This window comes from Barbus barbus, assembly GCF_936440315.1.
Source record: "Barbus barbus genome assembly, chromosome: 40".
NCBI lineage: Eukaryota > Metazoa > Chordata > Actinopteri > Cypriniformes > Cyprinidae > Barbus > Barbus barbus.
In genome coordinates this window covers 22529090-22555936 of record NC_136718.1, presented here as the reverse complement: position 1 = coordinate 22555936, position 26847 = coordinate 22529090, and the positions used below count along the sequence as shown (strand labels likewise).

The window sequence follows — 26847 nt, the reverse complement described above, 5'->3', positions numbered from 1 at the left end:
CCGGGGGCTCGGGAGGCCATGGCGGATCAGGGAGCTCTGTGGCCTTGGCCCTTGGCCTTGCCACACAGGCCATGACTATATGGCCCCCCCAAAAAAATTTATTGGGGAGGTTCCCCTCTGGGAACAATTTAGGAGAAGCGGACTCTTGGGGGCGCTCAGGCAGCGCGGAGCTGGGCGGGACCAGCGGAGACATAGGAGGGCGCTCTGGAAGCACGGACACTTGGGGGCGCTCGGGCAGCGCGGAGCTGGATGGGACCAGCGGGGACATAGGAGGGCGCTCTGGAAGCACGGACACTTGGGGGTGCTCGGGCAGTGCGGAGCTGGACGGGGCCAGCGGAGACATAGGAGGGCGCTCTGGAGGCGCGGACACTTGAGAGGCTCTCGGGCAGCGCCATGCTGGACGGGACCAGCGGAGACATAGGAAGGCGCTCTGGTAGCGCGGACACTTGGGGGCGCTCAGGCAGCGCAAAGCTGGACGGGACCAGCGGAGACGTAGGAGACCCAGGAGGACTGGACGGGTCCAGCGGAGACGCAGGAGGGCTGGACGGGACCAGCGGAGACGCAAGAGACGCAGGAGAGCTGGACGGGACCAGCGGATTCATAGGAGGGCTCAGGCGAGGAGCAGGCACTGGAGGGCACTTGCGAGGAGCAGTCTCCTGCGGCCGCTCGGCCTGCGTGGATTTCTGGGGGCGTTCTGTCAGCACTTTCACAGGAGGGAATGGCCCTGGAGAAGCGGGCACTGGAGAGACTGGCCCTGGAGAAGCGGGCACTGGAGGGACTGGCCCTGGAGAAGCAGGCACTGGGTAATGCTGACGAGGAGCGGGCACAGGAGGGCACTGTCGAGGAGCGGGCACAGGAGTCCAAGTCATCCCCTCATAGACTACGAGTACCCCCAAAGGCACGTTGAGTGTCCGTGTGCGACCTTGCCTTACTCTCTGGCGGCGGGCTTGGTTTCTCCTAGAACGGCGGTGGCACAATCATCGCCGTGGGCTGCGGCACAAACCTCGCCGCGGGCGGCAGCATAAACATCGCTGCGGGCAGCGGTTCAAACTTCGATGCGGGCGGCAATTGGCTGATGGCCAACCTTACGGGGAACTAATCTCAGCCTCCTCATCTTGTCGGTAAGGTCGTGTCTTCTGTTACGCGATGTTGATGTAGGAAGGCAAGAAGACAAGGGATTCTGAATAATCAGGTTCTTTAATGAAGTAAACGTATTCAACAACAGGATAAACAGCGTAAACATAACTTTAAGACACGACGAAGATGACTACCGAACTCAAGGCTTATAAAGAACACAAACTAATGAAGAAACAGGATGATTAATACAAGACAGGTGAATGGAATAAACGATGATTAACTAATGACAGGAAACCAACCAAATAAGGACAAACAGGAACTAAACAGAAACCAAACCGTGACACTGACACACACGCGCACACACACACACACACACACACACATCGGAGATCGTGCAGGTCACACATCCAGGTCCTCACTGCAGAACACAAGATTCAGGGAGCGAGGTTGGATCCAGATCCAACTCCTCCCACCTTACATATACCTAAACCCACCCATCTCCACCCCCTAGATGTGATCCAACCCTGCCCCCTGGATCTTTGTTCTGCAGTGGTCCCGAAAAAACTTAGTTTGCTGGCCCTTCCCCTTCCCCCTACCTCTCCAGCCAAAAGAGAATAGAGACACCCCTACCCCTTCACGTGAACGTGCGAAACGGAGGGGTTGGAGAAAGGGGAAAGGGAAAGGGGAAGGGGAAGGGGGAGGGCTAAGGGGTAGAAATGGGATTGGGCCTAAATCCCATCCTACATTTTTTTTCTCATTAACTCTTTCTCTGCCATTGACAGAATTTTCTGGCTTTCTATTTTTTCACTGTTATATGGCAGGAGGAGCTATTACACATCTTCTGAAACAGAATGTCTGGATCAAAACACAGCGAAGAAGCAGATGCACATATGTGAAAGAACACAATCATAAAACCTTAAACAGCATATAAATCAAAACAGCCAAATAATACAGGGTGAAATGTCGAGCCAGGAAGTGGTTTAGGACTGCGCAAGATGATGGAAGCGATCTACTCCATCTGTGTTTTGAATTTGATCTGGATATAATCTTCGACAAAAATGCAATTTAAAAAAATAAATAAAAAATGTATGAACCTTACCCACATTCAATTGTTGATAAAAAAATAATGCATGAAGCCATATTTGTTTTTTTTTTGTTTTTTTGTAATAAATCAAAGGCTCTGTTCTTGTTTTTGTCATAGTGCATATTCAGATATTCATACAACAAAATATTCCAGGGGCCAAGAAAATTTTGTGAAAATGATCAAAAATGCTGGTGGTGTTTGGCAACTGTTTTTACTGGCGGGGAAAGAGTTAACTATTCTGCTTCACATACTTTTGCCTCACATTAGGAAAATTATGGAACGTTTTATATATATAGAAAGCTCTTGAAACTGGACATTTTCTTGTTTCTCGTGCAAATATGTTTAATACTTAATGAACACTCTCTAAGTGCTGTCCAATTTTCATAAACATATAAGCTTATTTTCATAATTGCTTAAATTATTAATTTTGGATTTTGTCAAATTTTGGTAATTTAACTAAAAGGCACTTAATATTTCATACAACATAGCTCTGATTCTTTTAATGTGCTTCTATCTGGGTATCCCTGCTTCAGATTCTACATTTAGTGACATTATCATGATCATCACTGATAATAATAGCTTCTAAGTTTATTATCCCTGCTCTTTTTTAACAGAGTTGCATTGAACACTCTCTGCAAGATTCCCTTTCACTAACAGCATAACCTTTTTTGCCTGTCTCTTTTCTTTTCTCGCAGGCTTTCCGCTGGTCTGCATCGTCCTCTGGATCTGCTCCAGACTCTATTTTGAGGACACAGAGTAAGTGCACATTTTTCCCTACCTTATTTAGTGGTGCTTGTTCATACTAGGGTTAGGGATTCAAGCAAGCCCCTAAAGCCAAGTGCACACATCAGAACTCAATCTCATTGCCTTTGATGTTTTCAGTCCAAGATTGACACCCATGTGATGAATGACAGCCCTATGATAAAGCAACGACTTTTGTCATTTGCTGCTTTATTGTAAATTACTGGTTAGGACATTGAGGGTGTCCATCTAAAAACCAGAATATCACAAGACTTGGGTTAGTAAGCAATGACCCAGAACACCCTAGCAGAACTCCACATAGAACACAATAATTTCAATAATAAGACAGGAAATTAGTCTTTTAATGGATTGTGAGAGCATAAAAGGTGCAGATTTTAATCAGCTCTGTCTCATCCAGGCTTTTGGGTTTTTTCCAGGTGCTGGGACATAAATGAAGACTCTCCTTATTGGTGGATCATCAAGGGTCCCATTGTAGTTTCCATAGGGGTGAGATAAAGCACGAGGACATGGATGAATGAGTTTGGCTCGAGCATGCTTATTTTCAGCTCATATTTTCCTGTTTTCCTGCCCAACCAGGTGAACTTCCTTCTCTTTATGAACATAATCAGGATTCTGGTGCAGAAACTGAACCCTCGCTTGATCCAGTTCAACAATTCAACTCAATACAGGTACAGAAAACAAGACAACACCACAATCCCATGAGCAGGGCTATCAGAAACGGGACAGGAACGGCATGTGTCCTCAGTCGTGGCGATGAGTGGGTGCTTTCAATTCATTCTCCGTGGGAGCTGAGCCGCAGGTCTGTGTGGGGAATTGTGGGATTGATAGTGTGGCTCAAAGAATGAGAGCTTTAAAATAACTTTATTAAATGCATTAGGTGTTATGAACTGAAAGGCAATATTAGTTTATAAATATACATATTCAGCTTAGTGCCTAATGTTACAGAGTGAAATGTCAATTCAGAAATTGGTAAAGGCCTGTGCAAGCTTTGAGAGTAGGTCTACTGATGGAAGCCACCTACTGTGTCTTTGCTTCGATAATATTACTGAATATGATCCAGAAGTAGTATTGGGTAAAAATGCAATTTTCTTTTGGCTAAAAATGTTGCTTCTTTTATTAAACCTACCTACTGTCACATGTTGGTTTCCGTTTAGTTCCTGTTTGCCCTTATTTGGTTTGTTTCCTGTCATTAGTTAATTATCGTTCAGTCTCATCACGAGTTTTATTAATCATCTCGTTTGCTCATTAGTTTGTCTGTCTTTATAAGCCCTCTGTTTCTGTTCAGTCTTTGTCTGCTGTTATATGTCATTCAGATGTGTTTACCTGTGTTCCTGTGTTATTCCTTGCCTTGAGTCATTAAAGACGGTGTTATTTAAGTTGATCTCCACGTCTCCTCGTTCCGTGCTTGGTGCACCGTGACAGAACAGCAGACCAAACAAGATAACAGTGGCTAAAGACAGGCTATGGTGTCTACGGCAGGGTGGTTGGGAGTTGGTGAGGTATGTGGAGGACTTTCTTGAAATCACTAACCAGGTGAGCTGGATCAATGCCACGCTCGGTGTCTGTTTTCGGTTGGGGCTGGATGATGACATAATCAGCTGCGATCTGCCCACGTCCAGTTTCTTCCTGATCAAGTTGGTTAATCATGTCCTCTATTTAAATGGTATAAGTCTCGAAGTAGAAGTGATTCCGAACGATCATCATCCAACCCCTCCTGAAAACCACCTGGCCTCGCCAGCTCACCCCTCGCCAGGACCCTCCACATGCCCAACCAAATGTTCCGACCACCCATCCCTTCCCAGCACCGTCTCTGTCCTCAGCCCAGAAACGCCGCCGTCCGCCTGCCGTTCGCGGGAAGCCAAGCCCGCCTGCCAGCGCTGTCTCAAGCCCGCCGTCTGCGGGGAAATCGGCGATATATTATTGAATAATAAGATTTCTCTCGCTTTCTTATACTATGTATATACACTGGCAACCAAAAGTTTGGAATAATTAAGATTTAAAAAAATATATTTTTTTAAAAGAAGTCGCTTATTCTCACAAATGGTGCATTTAATTAATAAAAAATACAGTAAAAACAGTAATATTGTGCCATTTAAAATAACTGTTCTAAATTTGATTATTTTGTAAATGTAACGTATTCCTATGAAGGCAAAGCTGAATTATAAGCTAATAAACTAATTTGTGGCTCAGTTATTATTGATGCTCAATTTTTAATGATGGTTCTTATGTTGAACACAGTTTTTGTGGATTTTTTTTTCCAGGATTCTTTAATGAATACAAAGTACAGTGAACCACCTTTATTTGAATAAAAAAAAAAAAAAAAAAAAAATATATATATATATATATATATATATATATATATATATATAAATGTCTTTGCTGTCACTTGTGATCAATTTAATGAATCCTTGCTGAATAAAAGTATTGATTTTTTATTATTTCATATTTACCTCAAACTTTTGAATGGTATTGTATCATGTTTTTTCTTCCATGAAAATATTAAGCAGTTTTAGTTGTAGTAACTTTAGTACTATTTCAACTAATTGCCAAAACATACGTTTTTAAATTAAAAACAAAAAGTAATATTTAAACTTTCAATGAATTAAATAATAATTAACAAAAAATAATACAGCCCACAACAAACCCAAACAGGACCATCTCAATACCATGGTTGTCTTTTAAATATTTTGTTGTACCCTATAAATACCATAGTATTATGAAAAAATGTCCATGGCATTACCATATCATGTGGGTATTGTATCATGGCAATTCATGGTATTCTTTTAATTACTCTGGTATACGATTATGGTAATCAACTGAAAACGTTTTCATAATGACAGTAATCAAAATAAACAGTTCTTCTGCCAGTTCCTATAGTCAAACTGTAGGCTGTTGCCAAGCAACATAATCAAATTTCAATACTGTTTTTATATCCATGTGTCAGAGGATGATTTCTAGTACATTTCTGCCTGGAACAGCTCGTGTTTAAGAGCACTGAATGACCGTACACAATATTTGGAGGGAGATGTGTGTATGTGTTTGGTTATGTGTCCCGTTAATGGTGTTATCACGAAGAGACTCTTTGTTTTTGCCAAAAATGAGTGTTTGCTGCTGTTACGTTTATATTCATACTCATACATATGCATATTTCACACAGGTCTGTGAATGACAGCTACGCTCTGTGTTTTTAAGAGTTTCTGTCAAGATTATTTGATGGTTTTGCATAAAAACTGTGTGCAGTGGTGCTAATATAGTAAAACACCGCGAGTTCATTGATCTGTGAGTGATTTTAATTTTGAATTTTAATACATTAAACAATGAGGGACCTCAAAGTAAAGGAATAGCTCACCCAATATGAAAAAAAGTTTTTGGCATCAAAACTCATTGAATAAACTTTCAATTTCACACAAAGTTGACTTCAGAAGACTTGGAATATAGAGTACAAGTTATATAGACTATACCTTTATACTACAGTCCTTGATACAGATTGGTTTTATGAAAAAATCAACTAAACCACTCCATACTGCATTCATCCATCATTGATGGCAAAACAAAATGCTTTCTTGCAAATAGTGTGATCAGTTTGAATGTGCAGGATTTTCCACACAATAAAATAAAGCCTACAAGTCAAATAGACTACTTTAATGATTCTTTTATAATGCTTTCTGCTCCTTTCTGGAGTCTTCACAGCGCCTGTCCCCATTCACGTTCTTTGTACATGGAAAAAATAACAGCATGCAGGTTAGGAATGACAGGGTGAGTAATATTGACAGTATTTTGATTTTTTCGTGAACTATTCCTTTACGGTGTTGTCTGAAGTCATACCTTATCATGTTCTTACTCGTTTGAATCCATAAAGTCCACTCACCAGAATCTCTCAGCACTAATCTGCCCAGTAACACTCTTACCGTTCCTCCTCTTCATCCTTTATCTCTCCTCCCCTCAGGCGACTGACCAAGTCCACCCTCCTCCTCATCCCTCTCTTCGGCACTCATTACATGGTCTTCAACTTCCTCCCAGACTACTTCAACGTGAGCCTGCGGCTTTGCATCGAGCTGTGTCTGGGCTCCTTCCAGGTTATTCAGCCTGCTATCAGCACAACACAGCTTAAACACAAACACAGCACACAGCCCAGATTTTGCCCAGATAGACATGTTGATGCTAGTTGGCAAAAAACAGAAGCAGTCGGCACTTGGAGTTCATGGATTTAGTGTGTGATTCACAAACAAATGACTCTTTCTGATTAGCTGTTGTTAGTGAATCAGAAACATGCAGCACAAACAGTTATAGTCCAATTCATGAACAAATTAATATTTTCAGTCTGTTCTTTTTATTGAATCAAAAACTTCCAGAAACCAGTGTAGGCTGATTAACTAACATATGTTTCTTTTAAAACGGTTCTCTTCAGTGAATCAAAAACATGAAAAGCAACCTGTGTAGTTCACAAAGAAATGGTTAAGACCAGTTCTTTTTATTAAATCAAAACACACTTAGTTCATTCAATTAATTAACAAATGACTCTTTTAAAATAGTTGTTTTTAGTGAATCAGAAACATATGCTAGTCACATGCTAACAATGAGCCGCATATTTCTGCAAGAGTTTGTGGTCGGTGTGCTATCCCCAGTCGTTTAGTATATGATGGCCAGTTTTTCTCCATTTTCAACCATTTACAAAATCCAAAAGTGTGTGATGCCTAGTATTCTGTTCAGATTCATGTATTCCTGTCTTCAAGTGAGCTGAGATCAAAACAACCTCAGAGCAGACCTCATTCTCACCTTTGATCTGCTGAGACAGGAGATGGACATTGGGGCTTTAGAGATATTACTTAGTTAGATGGAACACTAATTGAGTTTCCTGAAGGGCCGGTGACTAATTTTAAAGATTAATTTCATGCAGGAGTTCAAGAAACATAACAGGAAGGCTGTTACCTTCTTGTAAAGGTTTAATATGATGTCCGTGATGTGCGTTTTTTAGTGCTAATTACTTTCTGTGAAGGCTAAAATTGAAGAAAGACTTTGTCAATTATCTTGACTAGTCAGACATGTCAACTCACTCCGAATGTGTAAAAATGACTGACAGGCAGAGAGACACCTCAAGTTTTCAGATTACTATTTGCTGTTTACAGAGCCTACGGCGGTCCTTGTGACAGGTTTGATATCTTAGGACATCTATTTTAGTGTTCTCAGTTATAGCCTGTATATATAGTATTGGTGTGTGTGTGTGTGTGCTGGAGATTGACATGTCAGACTGCTCAAAAAGAGCAATATTTAGATTTAGCTGCCTTCAAGGCTATCACTCACTGATCCTAGGACATTTGAAATCACCTCTATAGCAGCATTTATCTGCCATTGCACCAGCAGGCACACTGTAAAAGAAAAAAAAAGTGGAGCCAACTTAAAATTTTAAGGCAACCAGCTAATCAAATATTGACGTCAACCCGATTTTCAACCAAAATGCAACATCTGCCTGACGTCATGTCCAACGTCAACCTGATGTTATGTAGACATCTGGTGCCTGCTGGTTGATCTGGCAGTACAGGGATAGTTCACCTGAAAATGATAATTGTGGCATTATTTACTAATCCTCATGAATTAATGAACGATTCCTATCAGGTTTATATTCAGAGTAACACTTGCAGAATATTGAAAACCACAGATACATCCATGATTGTGCATGAATGGTGTACTATGGGCCTGCAAAACAGCATAAAATTGTTTTGTCTCCTAACACTGAGATGAAAGGGAGAGGAAGACAGATGGATTTATAATATTTCTAGATATCTGATCTGAGGAACATTTTATTCAATTTGCAGAAACTGACTTTCTCTTCATTGATTTTCTTAAGGGCCTCATTGTGGCAGTTCTCTACTGTTTCCTGAACCAGGAGGTGAGTGATTATTATGTGGCAGCTCTCACACACCATAAAAATACAAAATATACACCAACAAATAATGTGCTGAAAGCTAGATTCCAAAAGTGCAATGCCCTTATGCTTTTACCAACTGCAAAAATGCATGCAAGTCCGATATCTGGACTAACCAGCTTGTTTACTGTTGATTCTGCAAGTCAGGTTTGTTTTTGAATGGAGAGAATCAGCGTTCTCATGTGCCTGAACAAGATTTGAACTCAAAATCTGGCCCAATAAAATCCTTAACAAACATGTTTGCCAGTCTTTGTTAATTTGATTAAAAAACAGACTGGATAATTAACAAGAGGACTGCTTAAAGGCCAATACGCAATTAAGGACGAATAATAATAATGCATTGCATTTCAGTCTTGTATTTAATGAAAATAATTTTTAACAAAGCCAATATATTAAAGGCACAGTTAACTCAAAAATAAAAATTCGCTGAAAATGCACTCACCCTCAGGCCATCCAAGATGTATATGTGTTTGTTCCTTCATTTGATTTATAGAAATTTAGCATTATATCACTTTGCAGTGAATGGGTGCCGTCACAATGAAAGTCCAAACAGCTGAAGAATATAAAATATATACATACATTTATAACATATGTTAGATTTAGGTTTGATCAAAGTCTCTCCTGAGATTTTGTGTTTATATATTATACAGTACATGTGTTTGTCTGTCAGGTTCAGAAAGAAATACGCCTACGTTGGATGCGATATCAAGAAGGGAGTTACATTGTCGTCCCTGTTGGAGCCAAAGGAAGTCAGATGGACACTCCATTCTAGAGTCATTAAAACTCACCAGTGCCTCTAACACCTCCAGAAAACATGAACATCTGAATAAAACACAGTTTGATTAAATGCAGATTGTATTGCTCAGTTGATATGACAACAAATGGCTTAAAGAGCCAGAATATACAGTATTTGGGCTGCAGTATATCTGGTAAAAATTTGTGAATACTGGAATTCATCATAGCAAAACTGCTGCTTTTGGGGGGGATTCTGGGTGGGTTTAATCAAAGTATGTATATATCTTTTTATTTCACAAGTTGTTTTGTGTTTCATAACTATTGCTGTGTATATTTAGCTGAAACGCCTGTTTAATGGCAAGTTCCCATAGTGTGACAACATGCCCTGCAATTTGCTCATCATATATCTTTTTTTCCCTGCCAGTAATGTTCAAAAGCATCTTTGTAGCAAAGACTGAAAGGTATGTATTTATAAAGACACTGACTTTCAAACTAAACTCACTCTCAAAATTATTATTTTGAGCTAAAATTGTAACAACTAGCCCCGGTTTCTCCTTTCTGCTTGTTGATTCTTTTCTTTTTACAACTTCAAAATGAATTAAGTATTGAAATGAATTAAGTATTGAACCATTTGTTATACTTTTAGTTATTTATTTACCTGTAGTGACCATGAACAGAAGTCTGGTTCATTTAAAGATAGCTTATTTCGCATTTTAAAACAGAGCAGAGATTGAAATGCCAAATGCATTTAACAGTGGCATGGTTTAATGTGTCCAAAGACTGCTTTATATGTAGCCTTCTCTTCTAATTCTCACCAAATGTGCATTTATACTCTATTGCCTATAAACAGCTTGTAAAATCATTTCAACTTTTTTTAAATATTGTATTATACTGTATATTTTCTAGCTGTAATACATTATTTATTTATCTGTCTGTTTTCACATGCTCTTTGAGTGGCCTTAAGTGTATTAATGCATCAAATCAGAGTGCTCAGAGATGGAAATATCTGTAATGGATTTTATCCATTTTTTTAAGATTTAATAGTGCAATTAAGCTGCTGTCGTCACTCATGTGCTTGCTATTATGTTTGTGCATGTATGTAAACTGGCCCAATGTGTACGTGTACCTATTTTTGAGCTCAAGTCTTGATTTTTCTGCATTAATGTCTATAATATAATTACATTTTTAAAAACAGGAAAAATTAATACATAAAATGGATTTAATAAACACTGACCCCTGCTGGTCAATACATCACACTACTTACTCACAATAATTATTTTAATGAGATTTGAGTCATGTTTAAGGTTTTGGAAGTCCTGTTTTTTTTCTTTCTATATTTATTTTTGCTAATAATTAGAACCAAATTGAGTTGCAGACAAAAATGGTCCTCCTTCGTTTATTTATTTGTTTATTTTTATTTTTGAATATTTTCACAAACATTTTCATCTAATCTGGCACGAAATGTTAACCCAACTTAATAAATTTTGCCAAGTAATTAATACATTTTGCCAAGTAATTGCTTGGACGTCCAATTCATTTTAGCGAATCGATACTTTCAGATAATCCAATGAATCGATTCACCGCGAGTCATCGCTTAATTTTATTCCGCTTTATTTGTATTGTTAAAATATTTATTTTTGGATTAGTTTATGTGTGTTTTAACAATTCTAACAGTATTTCTACCGTCATTCCAAAAGTTTTAGTCTAAAACAAAGTCACATATAATCAGGAAAAGTACAAATATGTATATGAAATCATTTCAGCATTAGTTTGTTAATAATAACAACGCTAATAATTATTAGTAACAATTCTACAATATTGCTCCCCCTTCTTTTTTCAGCGATTTCTGAATCGCTTTGCGAATCGGTTCGACAGAATCATTCAAAAGAATCGATTCGTTCGCGAGCATGACTTCAGCGCTGAAGCATTATGATGGCGAGGCGTGGCGTTTACAAACTCCTGTGTAATGATTGGCGTGCCAAAGTAAAAGACATTTTCCTTTTTTCCGATAAAAAAAAATATAGTTAAGAAAGGAAAGTGTCTTGAGAAAACATGGCGGAGTAAGAGAAAGAAACTTTACCGATGCTTCTTCAAAAAGCGAGAAACTCTCCCACCGCAGGACATGTAGCGCGATACTTTAAAGCTCTTCAAATCTGAAAGTAAGGCAAGTTATGAGTTTGATTTCGTTTCTCTTCGGCATTATTTTGTTTGTGCCTGAACAGCTTCTCCTTTCCTGAACTATTCTGTGTTGCATAGTACTTCCTTGTCTTTTTAAGAAAGTTATTTTTTTTTTACTTCTATGGCAATTTCACGAAAAAATGACTTTCTACTAGTCAAAATTATCTTTACAGTTTATCTCCAAGACAAGCCAGTATATGCTGACCATGCCATAGTAGTATCAAAACATCTCCAACGTTATATTAGAAAAAAATAGTATCAAAAAAGGTGCTATTGTGCTATTATTAAGCACATTTTTATTGTCCATTAATGTAAGCCCCTAAAAATAAAGATATATTTACATTTTAATGTATTTATACCTATAGGCCTGCTTTAATATAAAGTAATATATAGAATTGTATTCTATGGCTATTTTAATTGTCATTTTTAGTTTATTTTTTCCTTTGGTGATGTTCATCAATGAGACTCATTGACATGAGAATTACAATAATTAGTAAATAAAATTAAAATAAGACTTGAGTATGTTCCTAATTCTTTTGAAAACGTGTAAGTTAAGCTGCTTGGGATTTTATGAGAAACACCTGGAAAGGTTCCGGACACAGCAGCTCTTGTGTTTGTGTGCTTGAATCTTTTAATGAATTGCAGGCGTTTACAGTGTACAAGCTGCACCTTTGTGTTTTATTCTGTTCACAAAGCTATTGTCACTCGTGTAGAGCCTTTGAATAAGTGGCTCAATGACTCTGGAACTGTTAGCATAAAGAAAACATGAACTGAAATGATGGTGCAGTTGTTTCTTTGTGATTTTGTATCAGGTTAAATATTCCGGCCATGATTGTTTAGTGAAATTACCCTGCAAAGGAAGTTGATATGTCAAACAAAAAGGAAAATTCATAGAGCGTGTCTTTATCACATGCTTGAGTAAACATATGGTTGGACACTGCCTGGGCTTTGCTGGACCAACTGGCTCAGGACTTTAGGAAAGGAGCCACAAAACCACCGTGTTTGGCCTATTGTGGTCTAAAATAGGGAAGTGTTTACAATTTTGTTAGCTCAAGACATTGCAGAGATGAAGGTCGCAGCCCTTTCCTGAGTATTCAGATTGTTGGTTGATCCAGTTTTGAATGTGAACAATGCTTTTAGATTTCTGCTCAATACAAGGAATTCCTGAAGTACAAACAAATATGATTTATGTTGTGTTTTCCCACTGTTGTGTTTCTGATCAGGATAAAGTTCATTCAAAGATGAAAGTTTTGTCATTGTTAACTCACACTCTTGCTTTCCCAAACTTAGGATGCTCTCCTGTGCAGTGTTATTTTAGTATTGTTTATACATTTACTATTGAATAATTGAATTAGCTTTTATTTTTATACTTCTTGTTTTTCATTTTAGTTAAAATTTTAGCAATTTTGTTGTTTTATTAGTTTTTTAAAAATCTTATTTTTTAGTTTTTCAGCTTAAGCATATTTTATAGTAATTGCCAAGATAACGTTTCTAGTTTTCATGTGTTTTTTTTTGTTTTGTTTACATTTTTAATTGAATATTTATATTTTAGATTTATTACAAAATTATTTAAACTTTAATTCAGTTAACAAACTAATAATAATATTTATTAAATCATCTTAGTTTGTTAACAATGACATGGCTGCGTCTGTGGAATGCAAAAGGAAATATTTTACATATGTCAGTCATCAAAAATGATGATAAAGATCATGCACCTCAAGCATTTTGAAGTCACGTGTGAGCAAAACATTGAAATATAAGTATTTATTTTCTCAAAAAGCTCCCTTTTACCATATTTAATTTGCACAAAAGCATAGCCATATTCAAACATGTTGCATGAAGAAGCATCGCACCAGGTTTAACATCAGCAGGACCAAGTGGCATTGAATCCTTGGGTTTTTCCTCACACAAACCTATCATATGACTTCAAAAGATTTGGAATGGTTTGTGAGTCATATGGACTTTTTATAATGCTTTTTTGTCAACTTTGTAGCTGGACAGGTTCTTGCCACTGAAACGTTTTTGAAAATGTCTCCACTTGTGTTTCTTGGAACAAATGAACTCGTATGGGTGGGCCTGAAATGGCGTAAGGGTGAGTAAATGGTATCTAATGTGTCGGCGTCCCTTCAGATGAAAGCATTAATCAAGATTATAGATGGTGCTGTTGGTCTCAGTCTTCATTTTAAATTGAAAACCCTTTGTTTTTCCTCATGCACTGGCTTATCCGACACTTGCCTGGGTCACGTCAAACAGCCACCGCAATGCAACAACTTTTCATCCTGGAAAAAAGTGTCTTTTGATGATCGGATGGTTGCTCACGAGGAAGTCAAGAGACTTCCTCATGTTCACCCATCCACATGAGATGCAACATGATACATACTAAGTCAGAATTAGGTTGTAGGGTGGAAGTGTTGCATGTTGTGATTAATCAGTCATTGACTGTTTTCTTAGTGAGAGCATTAGTTACTTACACCTCGGTGTGTGTGAGTGTGTGTGTGGGAGAGAGAGGCTCAAATTACTTAGACTCTTTCTTTAGTGTCGCTCGCCTGTCAGATGGCGACGGTTCAGATCCAGTGAAAGCATGGACATCTTCGCTCTTTATGTTTGTCTTTTGTTGTGATGACATGATCTTAGATTTATTTCCAAATCTGCATGTTTGCTGTTGGGTTTTTGTTTTAAACTTGGACTTTTACTATGAATTTAAATGGATGTGATCACAAAAGATGAGGATCAAGCGTTTCATGTTCGCTCCAGGTAGGAGAAAACACCTGTCTTACCATATGTTAACTTGTTTAACATTGCATCCGTTCTCTTCTACCTCTATCTTTATCTGGTTTAAGCAACCAAAAGACTTCAAATGTCGTCAAATAGGTCGTTTAGCGCTAGAGTTTGTCATTCTTTAGCAGATGTGATCCATTGACGTGTACTTGTTTTTCCATCAGATAAACGGGGTTTGAAATGTAATACAGTGTGCGGGTGGAGGCGAGTGAATGAGGGCTCAGGTTTGTCGAGAGATCTCCTGTGTGTACATTTTTAATAGGCGTATTTAAAAATTAAAAGGGAGGGTCAGCAGTTGTTGCACTATTTTGTCTCTTTTATTGCTGTCGGACATCCAGAAATACTGCAGGAGCATCTCACACTGGACCTGAAAGATGAGTCAAGGGCCTGTGTTCCTTTCCACACATACAGCTGTTACAGAAAATTTTGGAGAGAGCGGGAAATGGGACTGAATTTGGCAGGATTTGGAGCACATGCACAAGCCACTAGGCCATGGCCCCAACAAGCCTTGACGTTTGGATGGGATGGTTCATCTAAACTTGAACTTTTCTGTTAATTTCTTGATCATTTGCTCACCTTTATATAATTGCAAACCTTTCTTTTGTACAGAAAAGGAGATCTTTGAAAAGATGTTCATGATGGTTCCGAAAATTTTTACAGTGAACTGTCCCTTTAAAGTCGGAGTTTTAGAAATGAACAGAAATAACGAGCAACATATGCCTGGCGTTTCAGTAAGTATCAGTGAAATTCATGACTTCATCAAAAGTATGAGTTAATATACGGTGCGAATTAGTCATTTGTATCGGTCAGTGGAGAAATCTCGTCAGCCGTTCGGCCCGCGTCCCACCACCTCGCTGAGGATAAAGAAATTAGAACATGCGAACGCCGCCAGCCTTCCCCTGAGGACACTCTGGGCAAAGCATGGGATTTAACTCGGTCTAATGGATTTTCCCAGCGTGGCCTTGGTTACCTGAGTGTTTCTCTGGCTGGAGTCGATTCGTTCTTCACGATAACGTCTCGCTCTACTTCAGCAGAAGATTAATCAATTCTGGCAGGTTTTCTTGGATTGCTTTATTCCTTCACAGCTCTAAAGCCTTCCTACCTTCTCTTTCACCTACCTTCTAGATATTTACATATTCTGAAGAACATTGTGCACTTGTTTGCTTACTGGCCCAAGCCAAAAGCCTAGACTCTCATGCCTAGTTATGTTTTAGGTCCCTCATTCAGTGTACTGTAGATTCATGTTTTTTAGGCTTTATTTATCTTCTAAATGCATATATCTAAATGTATTGTATTATGAATGTTTAAACTATCCTCAACAAGCTACATGATTTGATGTATCATTTATGTCAGTTGCTGAAATGGTGCAGGACTAGCTAAGTGTCAAAGCTTAATTCGTAGGGTTATGGGATTGTTCTAATCCTTAACCTTCAGTATGAGTAAGTAATAGTAATGCATGACTTAGCAAGCAAAACAAAGTAATTACACTAAATAAAGGTTCCAAAGGGGGGTTTCACAGTTCTTAAAAGAACCTTTTCTTTCTTAGTTTGAAGAACAAAGTTTGTACAATGAAAAGATTCCATAATTGTTCAAGATTCTTCATTGAACCATTGCCATTAAAGACCCTTCATTTTTGAAAAAACTTATGCAGCAATGCCATGGAAGAACAATTTTTGGTTCCCCAAATAACCTTTTTCAGTGAACAGTTCTTAAAAGAACCGTTTTTTTCATAGTGTGAAGAACTTTAAAAAAAATCGAAAGAACATTTTTCCATCATAAAGAACTTTTTGTGTAATGGAAAGTTCCATAAATGTTAAAGGTTCTTCATGGAACCATAGATACCCACAAAGAACCTTTATTTTTAAGTTTGTAAGTGGAAACATTTCAGAAGCTGCATTGCATTTTTTACTGAAGTTGACCCATCCAACTGGAATAACGGGTTTAGGAGCTGTTACTCTCTTTCCTCCTTTACGCGTGATAATCTCCATGTGTCCTCTCACTGATAATTGGAACTGACGCTTGCCATCGGGTGTCCGTAGATGACACTGACATGTCACACTGTTGCATCTGTTATCAGGAGGCTTACCGCTGACCCTCCGTTTATGTGTGCGAGACCCAGCATAACCTGTCGCCGCATGTCAACAAGAAAACATTTTCAAGGCTAAAGCCTGGTTTGGTTATGCAGAGGCTTGGGGAAGGTCTCACAGACGGGGTTGTCTTGGAATTCAGGGTGTCTTTTGGCAGAGGTCAGTCCGTTTCGGGATGTGTCTGAGAGGGTTGAAACCGTGGGTCCCATGCTGCACCCTGTGGAGAATTAAACGTGTCTATCACACCGGAGGAGAGAAAGTCATGAAAAAGATTAAGATGTTTAGATGGTGCGCTGAAAGTTCCAAAAAGGAAAAAAGGTGAGGTTTGTGAGTTTTCCTGCGCACAGTTGGAGGTGATTGCTTGTCGGTTTGAAAATCCATTCAGACATTTGGGGTCAGTAACATCGTTTTTTTGAAAGCTACTAATATTTTTGTGACAGTAAAAGTGACAGTAAAGATATACATTATAATGTTACAAAAGATTACATGTTTCAAATAAATGTTATGCATCACAGTTTCCACAAAAATATTAAGCAGCATAACTGATTTCATCGTTGATTAATAATAATAATAAATGTTTCTGGAGTAGCAAATGATCATATATGAAGGATAACGTGACACTGGAGTAATGATGCTGAATATTCAGCTTTGAACATATATATATTAAATTACATTTGACAATATATTTGAATAAAAAAACGGTTATGTTTTGATGGGGACCAAGATGTACTTTTTTTTTCTTACAAAAACATGGAAAAATACTCCGCAATAACAAACAGAAGTCTTTGTATGCAAATACAACATACATGTTTATATTTTGTCATACTTTAGACAGTTTCCGAGCATTCAAGTCAGCCTTCTGGTTGCTGGTTCATGGAAGCGTTTTCAGATGAGATTCTTAGTCACTCTGTGAAACTCTTTAAACTGTTCATAAGGGAGTCATCATGTTTTTAGTGCGTCAGCCAAAAATACCTTTTCAAGAACTTGTGTAGACAAAGACCTAATGATGTTGGTGTTGTAGTATTTCTTCTAGATTTTGCTAGCATGTCTGTGGAGTGCTGTTGTTTGCCACAGACAAATATTTGAACTTGCTGTCACTTGGTGTGTATAAATGAATACTAAATGCATCTACAGTAAATAGACTTAAAAGAAAGCGGTTACGATGATCTGGGCACTCGTTTTTCCTCATCTGTAAGGCCTCTTAAAAAGGTCTGTGTATGTAAATATAAAAGTACAGTGTCTGACTAATGCTAGAATATGCTTAAACAATTACTAAACTGCTTAATAGGTTTAAGTTGCTCCTAGTTGTTCTTTTCTTATTAGAGTGTATATCGTTTGATATATCGATATTTATTATTTCAGTCCCCACTACTTTTGTTGTGTCTCTGTGCTCATCCTAGTTAGAAAATAGACATTTGGTTGAAAATCAACCAAGTTTGACTGTTTGTTTATGTAATTAAGTATTTTATTCATTCATTTATTTATTTAAAATTGAGCTAATATTTATTCATTTTATTTATTTAATTGCATTTTTATGTATTATTATTATTTACTTATAATTGATCTTATTTATTTATTACTTATGTTTATTTATATATTTAACCATTTATTTTATGCATTTAATTTTTCTTCATTAATTCTTCATTTATTTTTATTTTATTTTTTATTTTACTTGGTTTCTTTCTATTTGTTTCATTATTCATTATAAAAAAATTATCAATTGATTTATTTAATTGAGTTTGTTATTTTTTCATATTGCATTTATTTTGCATTTTAAACTATTTATTTTTTCATGTTTTTATACATATATATATATATATATATATATATATATATATATATATATATATATATATATATATATATATATATATATATATATATATAATTTTTTTTTTTTCTAAGATAAATAACCTAATAATCCCATTTTGTCCTAATCTTGCTCTTTGCTCACCTCTCTACTGTCCCGTGCAGGATGGAGGCCTCGTGTCTGGAACTGGCACTGGAAGGTGAGCGTCTGTGTAAAGTGGGAGATTACCATGCGGGTGTCTCCTTTTTTGAGTCGGCCATCCAGGTGGGCACAGAAGACCTGCAGATTTTGAGTGCTATCTACAGTCAGCTGGGCAATGCCTACTTCCACCTGCATGACTACAACAAGGCTCTGGAATACCATCGGCACGACCTCACGCTCACCAGGTCTTGATCTGGAAGCTTATGTCACTGTTTCAAAAGCTGGTAGGATTATGTTCTTATCTAATATAAGATGTTTTGTTATTCTGACTCTTTCAGAACTATCGGAGATCAGCTGGGGGAAGCTAAAGCCAGTGGTAACCTTGGAAACACATTGAAGGTTTTGGGTCGCTATGATGAAGCAGCAGTTTGTTGCCAAAGACATCTGGACATTTCCAGGATGCTCCATGATAAGGTGAGGTGTTTAACACAACCAAAGAGCCTTTTAATCCAATAGCCGAACCCAAAAGGAAGCTTCAACCATCATTAATCATTTGTAGCGCAATATAAGGTATTTTAAAGAATCTACAGTATGATTCTCTTGAACCAGTGGCATTCTGTATAGACCCTTTTAGGGCCGACGTCACGATTACGTCACAGCGCTAGCTGGAGGCAAAACAAAGGGAAAACTGGAGGCGGCCCATTCAAACCAGCGCAGATTCGGCTACATTTAGGATCTTAAAATATCATCTTGTTGTGATGTTGGCTGCCCGAATCGATGTTGTAGAGGCTCCAATTTAAAATTAAGGCATACCTGATGCCACTGCCAGACAAAACACCGACGACAGCTGTGGTTAAACGCGACAAAACGAGTGGACTGGACAGAAGCGATCATCAAAAATGCTTGCATTTGCAGCGCACACTTCTTATCAGAAAAGGTTCAATAAAGTTTTGTCTTTTGTTGTTATGGGTTCGTCTAAAGATGACTTATGCATCACAACTTATATAAAATTGGAATTTCTCTAGTTATTATTAAAAAACAAGCTAAACAGACTTCATAGCTAGCGTTAGTGAAGGGGTCAGGGGAATCTCTCTGCCACAGCTAAGCTCCGCCCACAGAAAAATGTCACAATATTTACTACTAAGGGTCTATTGATGTCAAACTTGGCGTGGCAAGGCACAGTGCACATACATGCATGTGTTTGTGTGAATATGATCTGACCGCGATCATATGGCATCATCAGGCTGAGAGTATCATGTATTGACTTTTTATCCTTTTTTGGAGCTTGACAGCTCCTCGTCACAGTATGCTTGCAGAATCAAAGAAAACGTCCAAGTAAAAAGAAACGAGCCTCATTGCTTGATATAATAAGTTAAATTCAAATTGACTGATTTTATTTATTTATTGACTGATTTTATTTATTTATTGATGTAAGCAATACTATTTATTTATTTATTGCTAAATTGTTTGAATATAAATAAATGAAATGGTTTGTATTTACAGTATTTTTTTATCAAATAACTTTTAAAATAAGATCTTTAAATAGATAAATAAAATAGTAATCATTTGTGATAAAATAACTGATAAAATAAAACTGACTATTCAAGCAAATAAATAGTAATAGGACTTTTTATTCATTTTGAATTTAATCACTTTTCCATCAAGTATGTTTATATATTGTTATCAACTAAAATGAAAAACAAAAACATGTTTGTAATAAAATGTTCAACTAAAAAAAAATAAGTCAAGCAGATGTCATAAAAAGCAAAAATAGTCAATAAGTGTATTTATTGACTGGAAATATTGATTTAGTAATGTAAATGAAATGTGAATAAATAAAATAATACAAATAAAACTTACTGTTAAATATAATTTTCTTTTTGCTAATGTAATTTGATCATTGTCTGAAAAAGATGTAAAACAGAAATAATAAAAAGCTAAAATGGTCATGTATTTATTGACTGATAATCCTTTTTTGTAAAGTAAATAATAAATAAATAAAACAGATAAATGACATAGCATTTATATATTGATAAAAATGAAAGATAAACAAACTGATGGGAGTAGTTTGGACATTGTCATAAGGATACATTCTTCATATTTTGAAACACTTTTTGTGTAAAAATGTGTGTTGATGATATACATTTTTAAGATTACGATGGTCTATTTTTTTTTATATCTCCCATGTTTAAGGGTGAGTACATGACGACAAAATCTTTCTATTCCTTTAAACTCTGTTTTGAACAGTTGATGGCCATGTTTTTGGAAGTCCTGTTATCCCGAGACACCACTTGATCTATTTTAACAGACCATAAACATAGTTTAAATGCAAGCCGTCGATCCGTTTTAGGTGTGTAATGAGTGGTGCGTGTGGACTGACTGTTGCATGTGCGTGTCTGTGTGTGGTTTTGTTAGGTGGGGCAGGCCCGAGCGCTGTATAATTATGGGAATGTGTACCACGCCAAGGGGAAGAACATATGCTGGAGCGGTATGGACCCTGGAGACTTTCCCGAGGAGGCACGCATCGCTCTGAAGAAAGCAACAGAGTACTACGAGTGAGCCAGCCAGCATTTGTTGTTTTCATTCTTTTGAACACCCAAACCAGTGTGTAGACGACACACATGTGCCAAAAGACAAAATATTTCATTCCTGAAGGAACATTGCAGAGACTGCAGCAATGTTTTCCAAAGGCATGCTAAAGCTTTTCTTGTTTTATCCCCGCCACTGTATCTAATATTGCACCTCTCGGTTTGAAGAGCGAATCTGGCCATTGTGAAAGAGTTGGGGGACAGAGCAGCACAGGGCAGGACCTACGGTAACCTTGGCAACTCGCACTATTTGCTTGGAAACTTCCAGGATGCGGTTCTGGCTCACGAACAGGTATTTCATACAGAGCGTTTCTTAAGTGAACAAGCCTGTGATTAAAAATGTACAAACTGATAAATGTTGGATTACTGTACAGAAAAGGTCTGTATTATGTTTACAGTTTTATGTGTATTATTACGAGATATACAATATATAATAACAATGCAGAAACTTGCAGCATTGTACTCGGTGCAGATGAACAAGTCAGCAGGGTTTATGTTTCATGAATTAGGCTTCATGTCAAAATAAATAAAATTTTAGTTTGTTTGTTTTTTACAGCGTCTCCTTATTGCAAAGGAGTTTGGAGACAGAGCTGCAGAGCGGAGAGCATATTGCAACCTTGGAAATGCATACATATTCCTTGGACAATTTGAAGTTGCAGCTGAACATTACAAGTCAGTTTTGATTTGTTTTATATTTTATTCCAAGTTTTTAAGTTAATATTCAAAGCAAGGAATATGAACAAAAGCATCAACCGTGATCATTTTTAAAATGATTTTTATTTTGTAAGTCAGTTTGCTTTTTATTTATTTTTTTACAAATTATAATTAATTTACTTTCTACTTTCCTATTTAGTTTATTATAGACATTATATTATAGCCTTTATAATAATATTCATTGTAATTTTTCTGCTTGCAAGACAGCAACTGTGACTATTTCTTTTTTTTGACATTATTGTTTTTTTTTATTATAATTAATTTACAAATGATAATTGATTTCCTTTCCACTTTCTTATTTATTTAATTGCTATTAAAATAGACATTATATTATAGCCATTATTATAGCCATGTTTATTGTAAAAAAAACTTTATTTATCGAAACCTTCGACCTAAACCAACGTTTAGCATATATAGACATTTGAATAGACTGGGATCAGATATACTGGGAGCCTCATTCATGGACTGCAGGCTCCCAGGTTTCTTCAGCAGTCTTATATCCAAGTACAATGGCTCAACGTTTCATGCCTAATATATGATGTTACCATGGTACAAGTCCAAAAAACATGTACGTCTGTACTTTGCTGTCAGATGAGCTGGTGTCGTATGTTGAGGTGATTGTGGTGTGTTTTTCCTGCAGGCGGACGCTGCAGTTGTCGCGGCAGCTGAAGGACAGGGCCGTGGAGGCTCAGGCCTGCTACAGTCTGGGCAACACCTACACGCTGCTGCAGGACTATGAGAGAGCCATAGATTATCACCTCAAACATCTCATCATCGCTCAGGACCTCAAGGACAGGTACACTGTCAATGGCACTTCCTGTCTGTGCTGCTGCTCTTTCTGACGTCTAACGTTGTTTCTGTCTGTCTGTGTGTGTGTAGGATCGGAGAAGGGAGAGCGTGCTGGAGTTTAGGGAATGCCTACACCGCACTGGGAAACCATGAGCAGGCCATGAGCTTCGCTGAAAAACATCTGGAGATCTCCAAAGAGGTGTGTGTGTGAGTGTGTGTGTGTGCGCGCACTGAGATAACGCCAACACACTTCCTGTCTGCACAGTAAAGCCCACGGGGTGAATCTCAAGGAAAAGAACGATCAAAAGTAAAAAGAAACAATAGCAAGAAATTATATTTTAAATTGGAAAAAAAGAAGCTTGTGGTTTTAGTATCATTACTATACTATTATAATTTTAGTTCATATTTTGAATTCAAATTTTAATTTTCTATTTTCTGCTTACATTTTTAAGTTTTAAAGTTTTTCTCTCTCTACAGTTTTAGTTTGTATGTTTAGTTTATTTAGTTTTAGTAATTTAACGAAATGTTGCCTTGGCAGCTAGCTTTTTTGTATATTATTTCAGCTAATGGTTGTTTTATTTCAAGTAATAACATGTAAAAACAATAGTAACTAAAATCGTGACTTTTTTTTTATGACAATTATAATCTTTTTCACCCTAAATTCTCAGTTCTTAAAATCAAGTTCCCATTTTTCCTAATTTCTGTCTCTGATACATTTATTTTATTTAATCAGCATACATTTTTCAGTTTGTACGACACACTTTAGTGATTAAAAACACATTTAACATCAAAATTGAACAGATTTCTTTTCTTAATGCACATTCCTGATCTTATTGTGAATGATTTGTCATTGTTATTCCACTGAAATCTCTAAATAATTTCTTCTAAAGTGACTTTCGTTATTTTCTGCTTATGTGGCATTAGACCTGTTTTTTGTTTTTACCATTTCGCTATTGAGAATTGTGGAAAATGTTTACATTTATGCATTAGCAGAGTTTTTTGTCCAAAGTTAGTTACAATAGAAGGAAATCTAGCAAATCAGAGCCATCAATATTAATAAGATACAAAGTCAGCTTTATTAGGACACTAGATTAGGAAACAAGTTAGAGCAGAGGTGAAATGCAAAAAAAGCAGACGAGGACTTTTTGTGCTTAATTGTCATAAAAATAATGGGAGGGTAAATATTCTTATTTCTTTCATTTGATTTTGAGGTGAAATGTGACTTAAGCAGGCTTCATGTGTTTGTTCGTGATTGAATTGAATGTGTGTTTTCTGGAGAAGCACTTCCAGTCATGTTTTTTCCTTCCTGTGTGTGTGCATGCTGCTCAGATTGGAGACCGTGGTGGGGAGCTGACGGCTCGAATGAACGTATCTGATCTGCAGGTAGTTTTGGGTCTGAAGCAGAACAATTCAAACACTAACAGCTCTGCCTTCGTCGAGAGTCCGCCCGGTGACAGCAGTCTGCCTGGTAACAACACACACAACTTTCCTCAAACTTTAAAACCACCACAAATGGCTGTTACATTTAAGTACTTAGTAATATTATTTAACACATTTACATATTATTTATTATTATTTATGATTTAACTATATATTTTTTAATGATATATATAGAGTGCTGGAGAAACGGCAATAAAATAATAATACCAAAAAAATACTAAATTAAATTCAGATAAATGGGAGGTAATTATGAAAAAAAATGGGAAATATAAATAATCATGTTAATACAATAAACCACTAAATTGTACAAACCTAGATAAACAAAATGATATTTGTGATGAGTGCAAACCACAAAGTTTTATTTTATTTTGTTTATCAAAAATAGTGCTTTCATATTAATATTGAGAATGTAATAAATTTAAAACAAAAAGTATATTCAGAATATGAAATATATTCAGAAGTTTGAAATACAACTGTTAAAATTGTCTTATTTTCAAATCATTTCAATAATGCAAAAAATTGCAATACAAGTGTTAAAATGCTATTTCTTAAAATGTGCAGTTTATGCTGTATTTTGGCATAGTTTGAGAGTACCATGTTTGGTGATGGTGCCACCTACTGGATGAAAGCTGTACATTTTGTTTAAACTCGAATTAATTGAATATCCTCCTTGAGCTGTTCTTTTTTTTTTATCACAAACAAATATATACACTTAAAATGTACAAAATTACTTTGTGCATGATTAATATGCTTGGCAGAAACAAATACTAGTACGTTTATGCAATATATGCTTTCAGCACAACTGATCTACAGAATGAGTCAGAGTCACAGCTTCTTTCTGGTTTTGTAGATGGAAGAGCCAGAGGAAGCAGGAGACACAGCATGGAGAACATGGAGCTCATGAAACTCAGCTCTGACAAAAATATGGTGAGACATTCGCCTTGGTGCTTTTATTAGTATGCTTAACACTGGCCCTAACAAAGAAAAATAAAAACAACCAAAAACCCTTTGGAGTCAAAGTCAGTGTCAAAATTCAGACTTCATAATGAGTAACAAAAGTGTTCAATGCCTCATCTGTCCAGGGCCAGGCCTGCGAGGAGTCTACAACCCCTCAGCAAACCAAATCATCCGTAGCCAAGACATCTTCTAAACTTCTCTTCATCAATCGCTTCAGGAGCAAAAAACACAGGCTGAATGGGTCAAACTCCAGTCCGCCTGCTGAGAACCACAGCAGCAGCAGCCCACCTTCAGTCCGTCTGGACAAACAGGTCAAATACTAATCTTTTCTGAATGACACATGACACATTTTAAATGATAAAAAACAAATTTAATAAAATATTTATTATGAATGTTATAATTTCCTTGAATGGCTTGATTTTCCCACAGTATGCCCCAGTAACTCTGGGTGACGACGGCTTTTTTGATCTTCTGAGTCGTTTTCAAGGCAACCGCATGGATGACCAAAGGTGCTCGTTACAGGACGGCCTAAGCCCTTCCGTTCCCTGTGAAACCCCACCTGTAGCCTTGAAGAATCGTGAGTCTTCCTCCCTCTCTGACCTGGGCAAACTATACTTGTATATGAAGGTGCAAAATCATTGAAGGTGCATTCACACTGATGGTGATTTAAAGCAGAAAAGTAGAAGCAGGTGATTTCAGTGTACAGAAGTCATGCATTGTGAGCAGAAATGAACTTTCTGCAAAGAACAAGCCTACTAGCAACTAATAGACAGTGACAATGTGAACGCACCTTTAGTTTATACCAGCGTACTGCAGGGCATACAGTGACAAGGAACGAGTAAACACTAGAGTATTGTCACATGACAAAATCACAGCCAATTATAAGATACTTGATGTTTCAAATAGGTGTTAGAAACAGAAAGCAAAATGTCCTGTTGTTTGTGCCTGTTTATGTGCAGAATGTCAAACTTCTATTATTGCACATTCAAAAATAAATAAATCAAATGTTATTTTTTAACAAAAGTTGTTTTTGAAAGAGGTCTCATACTCAAGGCTGCATTTATTTGATCAAAAATACAGTAAAAACTAATAATGTTGCTATTTAAAATAACTGTTTGTCTATTGTAATATATTTTAAAATGTAACTTATTCCCATGATGCAAAGCTGAATTTTCAGCATCATTACTCCAGTCTTCAGTGTCACATGATCCTTCAGAAATCATTCTAATCATTTGCTGCTTGAGAAACATTTCTTATTATCAGTATTGAAAAAAAAAAAGTTGTGCTGCTTAATATTTTTGTGGAAATGGTGGTAATTTTTTTCAGGTCTCTTGATGAATAGTTAAAAAAGAACATAATTTATTTGAAATGGATTAAATTTTTTGTTATATTATAAATGTCTTTACTGACACTTTTGACCATTTGACCAATTTATTGTTTTCTTGCTGAATAAAAGTATAAATTTTTGTTAAAAAACAAAACTTGAACAGTTGTAGTGTTTGTGTATTTTATCAGTGTTTAAATGGACCACGTTGCTCTGTTTTTAACCTTGTTCAGCTATTTCCACACCCGGAGCGGAGGCCTCGGCACAGCCTGGCCATTTCCTAGACCTGCTGGCCAGCTCACAGAGCCGTCGGCTGGACGAGCAGCGGACCAGTGTGGACAATCTCCCGGGTCTCCGGTTGGACCAGCGCCACAGCCAGGACGTTCTTAGCAAACTCATGGCCTCGGCCGATAACAAAGAACCAGATGAAGACTTCTTCGACATGCTGATTAAGTGCCAG

General features: G+C 37.1%; 2 protein-coding genes across 4 annotated transcripts in view; both read left to right on the top strand.

Annotated features, from left to right (window-relative positions):
- Positions 1 to 10300, top strand: part of LOC306859820 (growth hormone-releasing hormone receptor-like) — a 37679-nt gene extending 27379 nt beyond the window's left edge. Inside the window, exons 8-13 of the mRNA XM_079401124.1 lie at positions 2857 to 2917; positions 3340 to 3409; positions 3500 to 3591; positions 6870 to 6999; positions 8769 to 8810; positions 9517 to 10300. Of these exons, the coding sequence (XP_079257250.1) occupies positions 2857 to 2917; positions 3340 to 3409; positions 3500 to 3591; positions 6870 to 6999; positions 8769 to 8810; positions 9517 to 9618 (497 nt within the window). The 3' untranslated portion in view covers positions 9619 to 10300. The remainder of the gene's footprint in view (positions 1 to 2856; positions 2918 to 3339; positions 3410 to 3499; positions 3592 to 6869; positions 7000 to 8768; positions 8811 to 9516) is intronic.
- Positions 10301 to 11496: 1196 nt separating this feature from the next.
- The window catches only part of LOC306859819 (G-protein-signaling modulator 2-like), a 31639-nt gene continuing 16288 nt past the window's right edge, over positions 11497 to 26847 (top strand). The window contains exons 1-13 of one of the 3 annotated variants that reach the window (XM_079401122.1): positions 11497 to 11740; positions 18599 to 18820; positions 18914 to 19049; positions 20991 to 21130; positions 21332 to 21455; positions 21720 to 21835; positions 22518 to 22673; positions 22757 to 22865; positions 23996 to 24134; positions 24957 to 25033; positions 25189 to 25374; positions 25493 to 25640; positions 26621 to 26847. In XM_079401122.1, coding sequence (XP_079257248.1) covers positions 18600 to 18820; positions 18914 to 19049; positions 20991 to 21130; positions 21332 to 21455; positions 21720 to 21835; positions 22518 to 22673; positions 22757 to 22865; positions 23996 to 24134; positions 24957 to 25033; positions 25189 to 25374; positions 25493 to 25640; positions 26621 to 26847 — 1779 coding nt within the window. In that variant the 5' untranslated portion in view covers positions 11497 to 11740; position 18599. Of the gene's footprint in view, positions 11746 to 14293; positions 14514 to 18598; positions 18821 to 18913; positions 19050 to 20990; positions 21131 to 21331; positions 21456 to 21719; positions 21836 to 22517; positions 22674 to 22756; positions 22866 to 23995; positions 24135 to 24956; positions 25034 to 25188; positions 25375 to 25492; positions 25641 to 26620 lie in introns of those variants that run through there. The other 2 variants (XM_079401123.1, XM_079401121.1) reach the window with 2 other exon arrangements.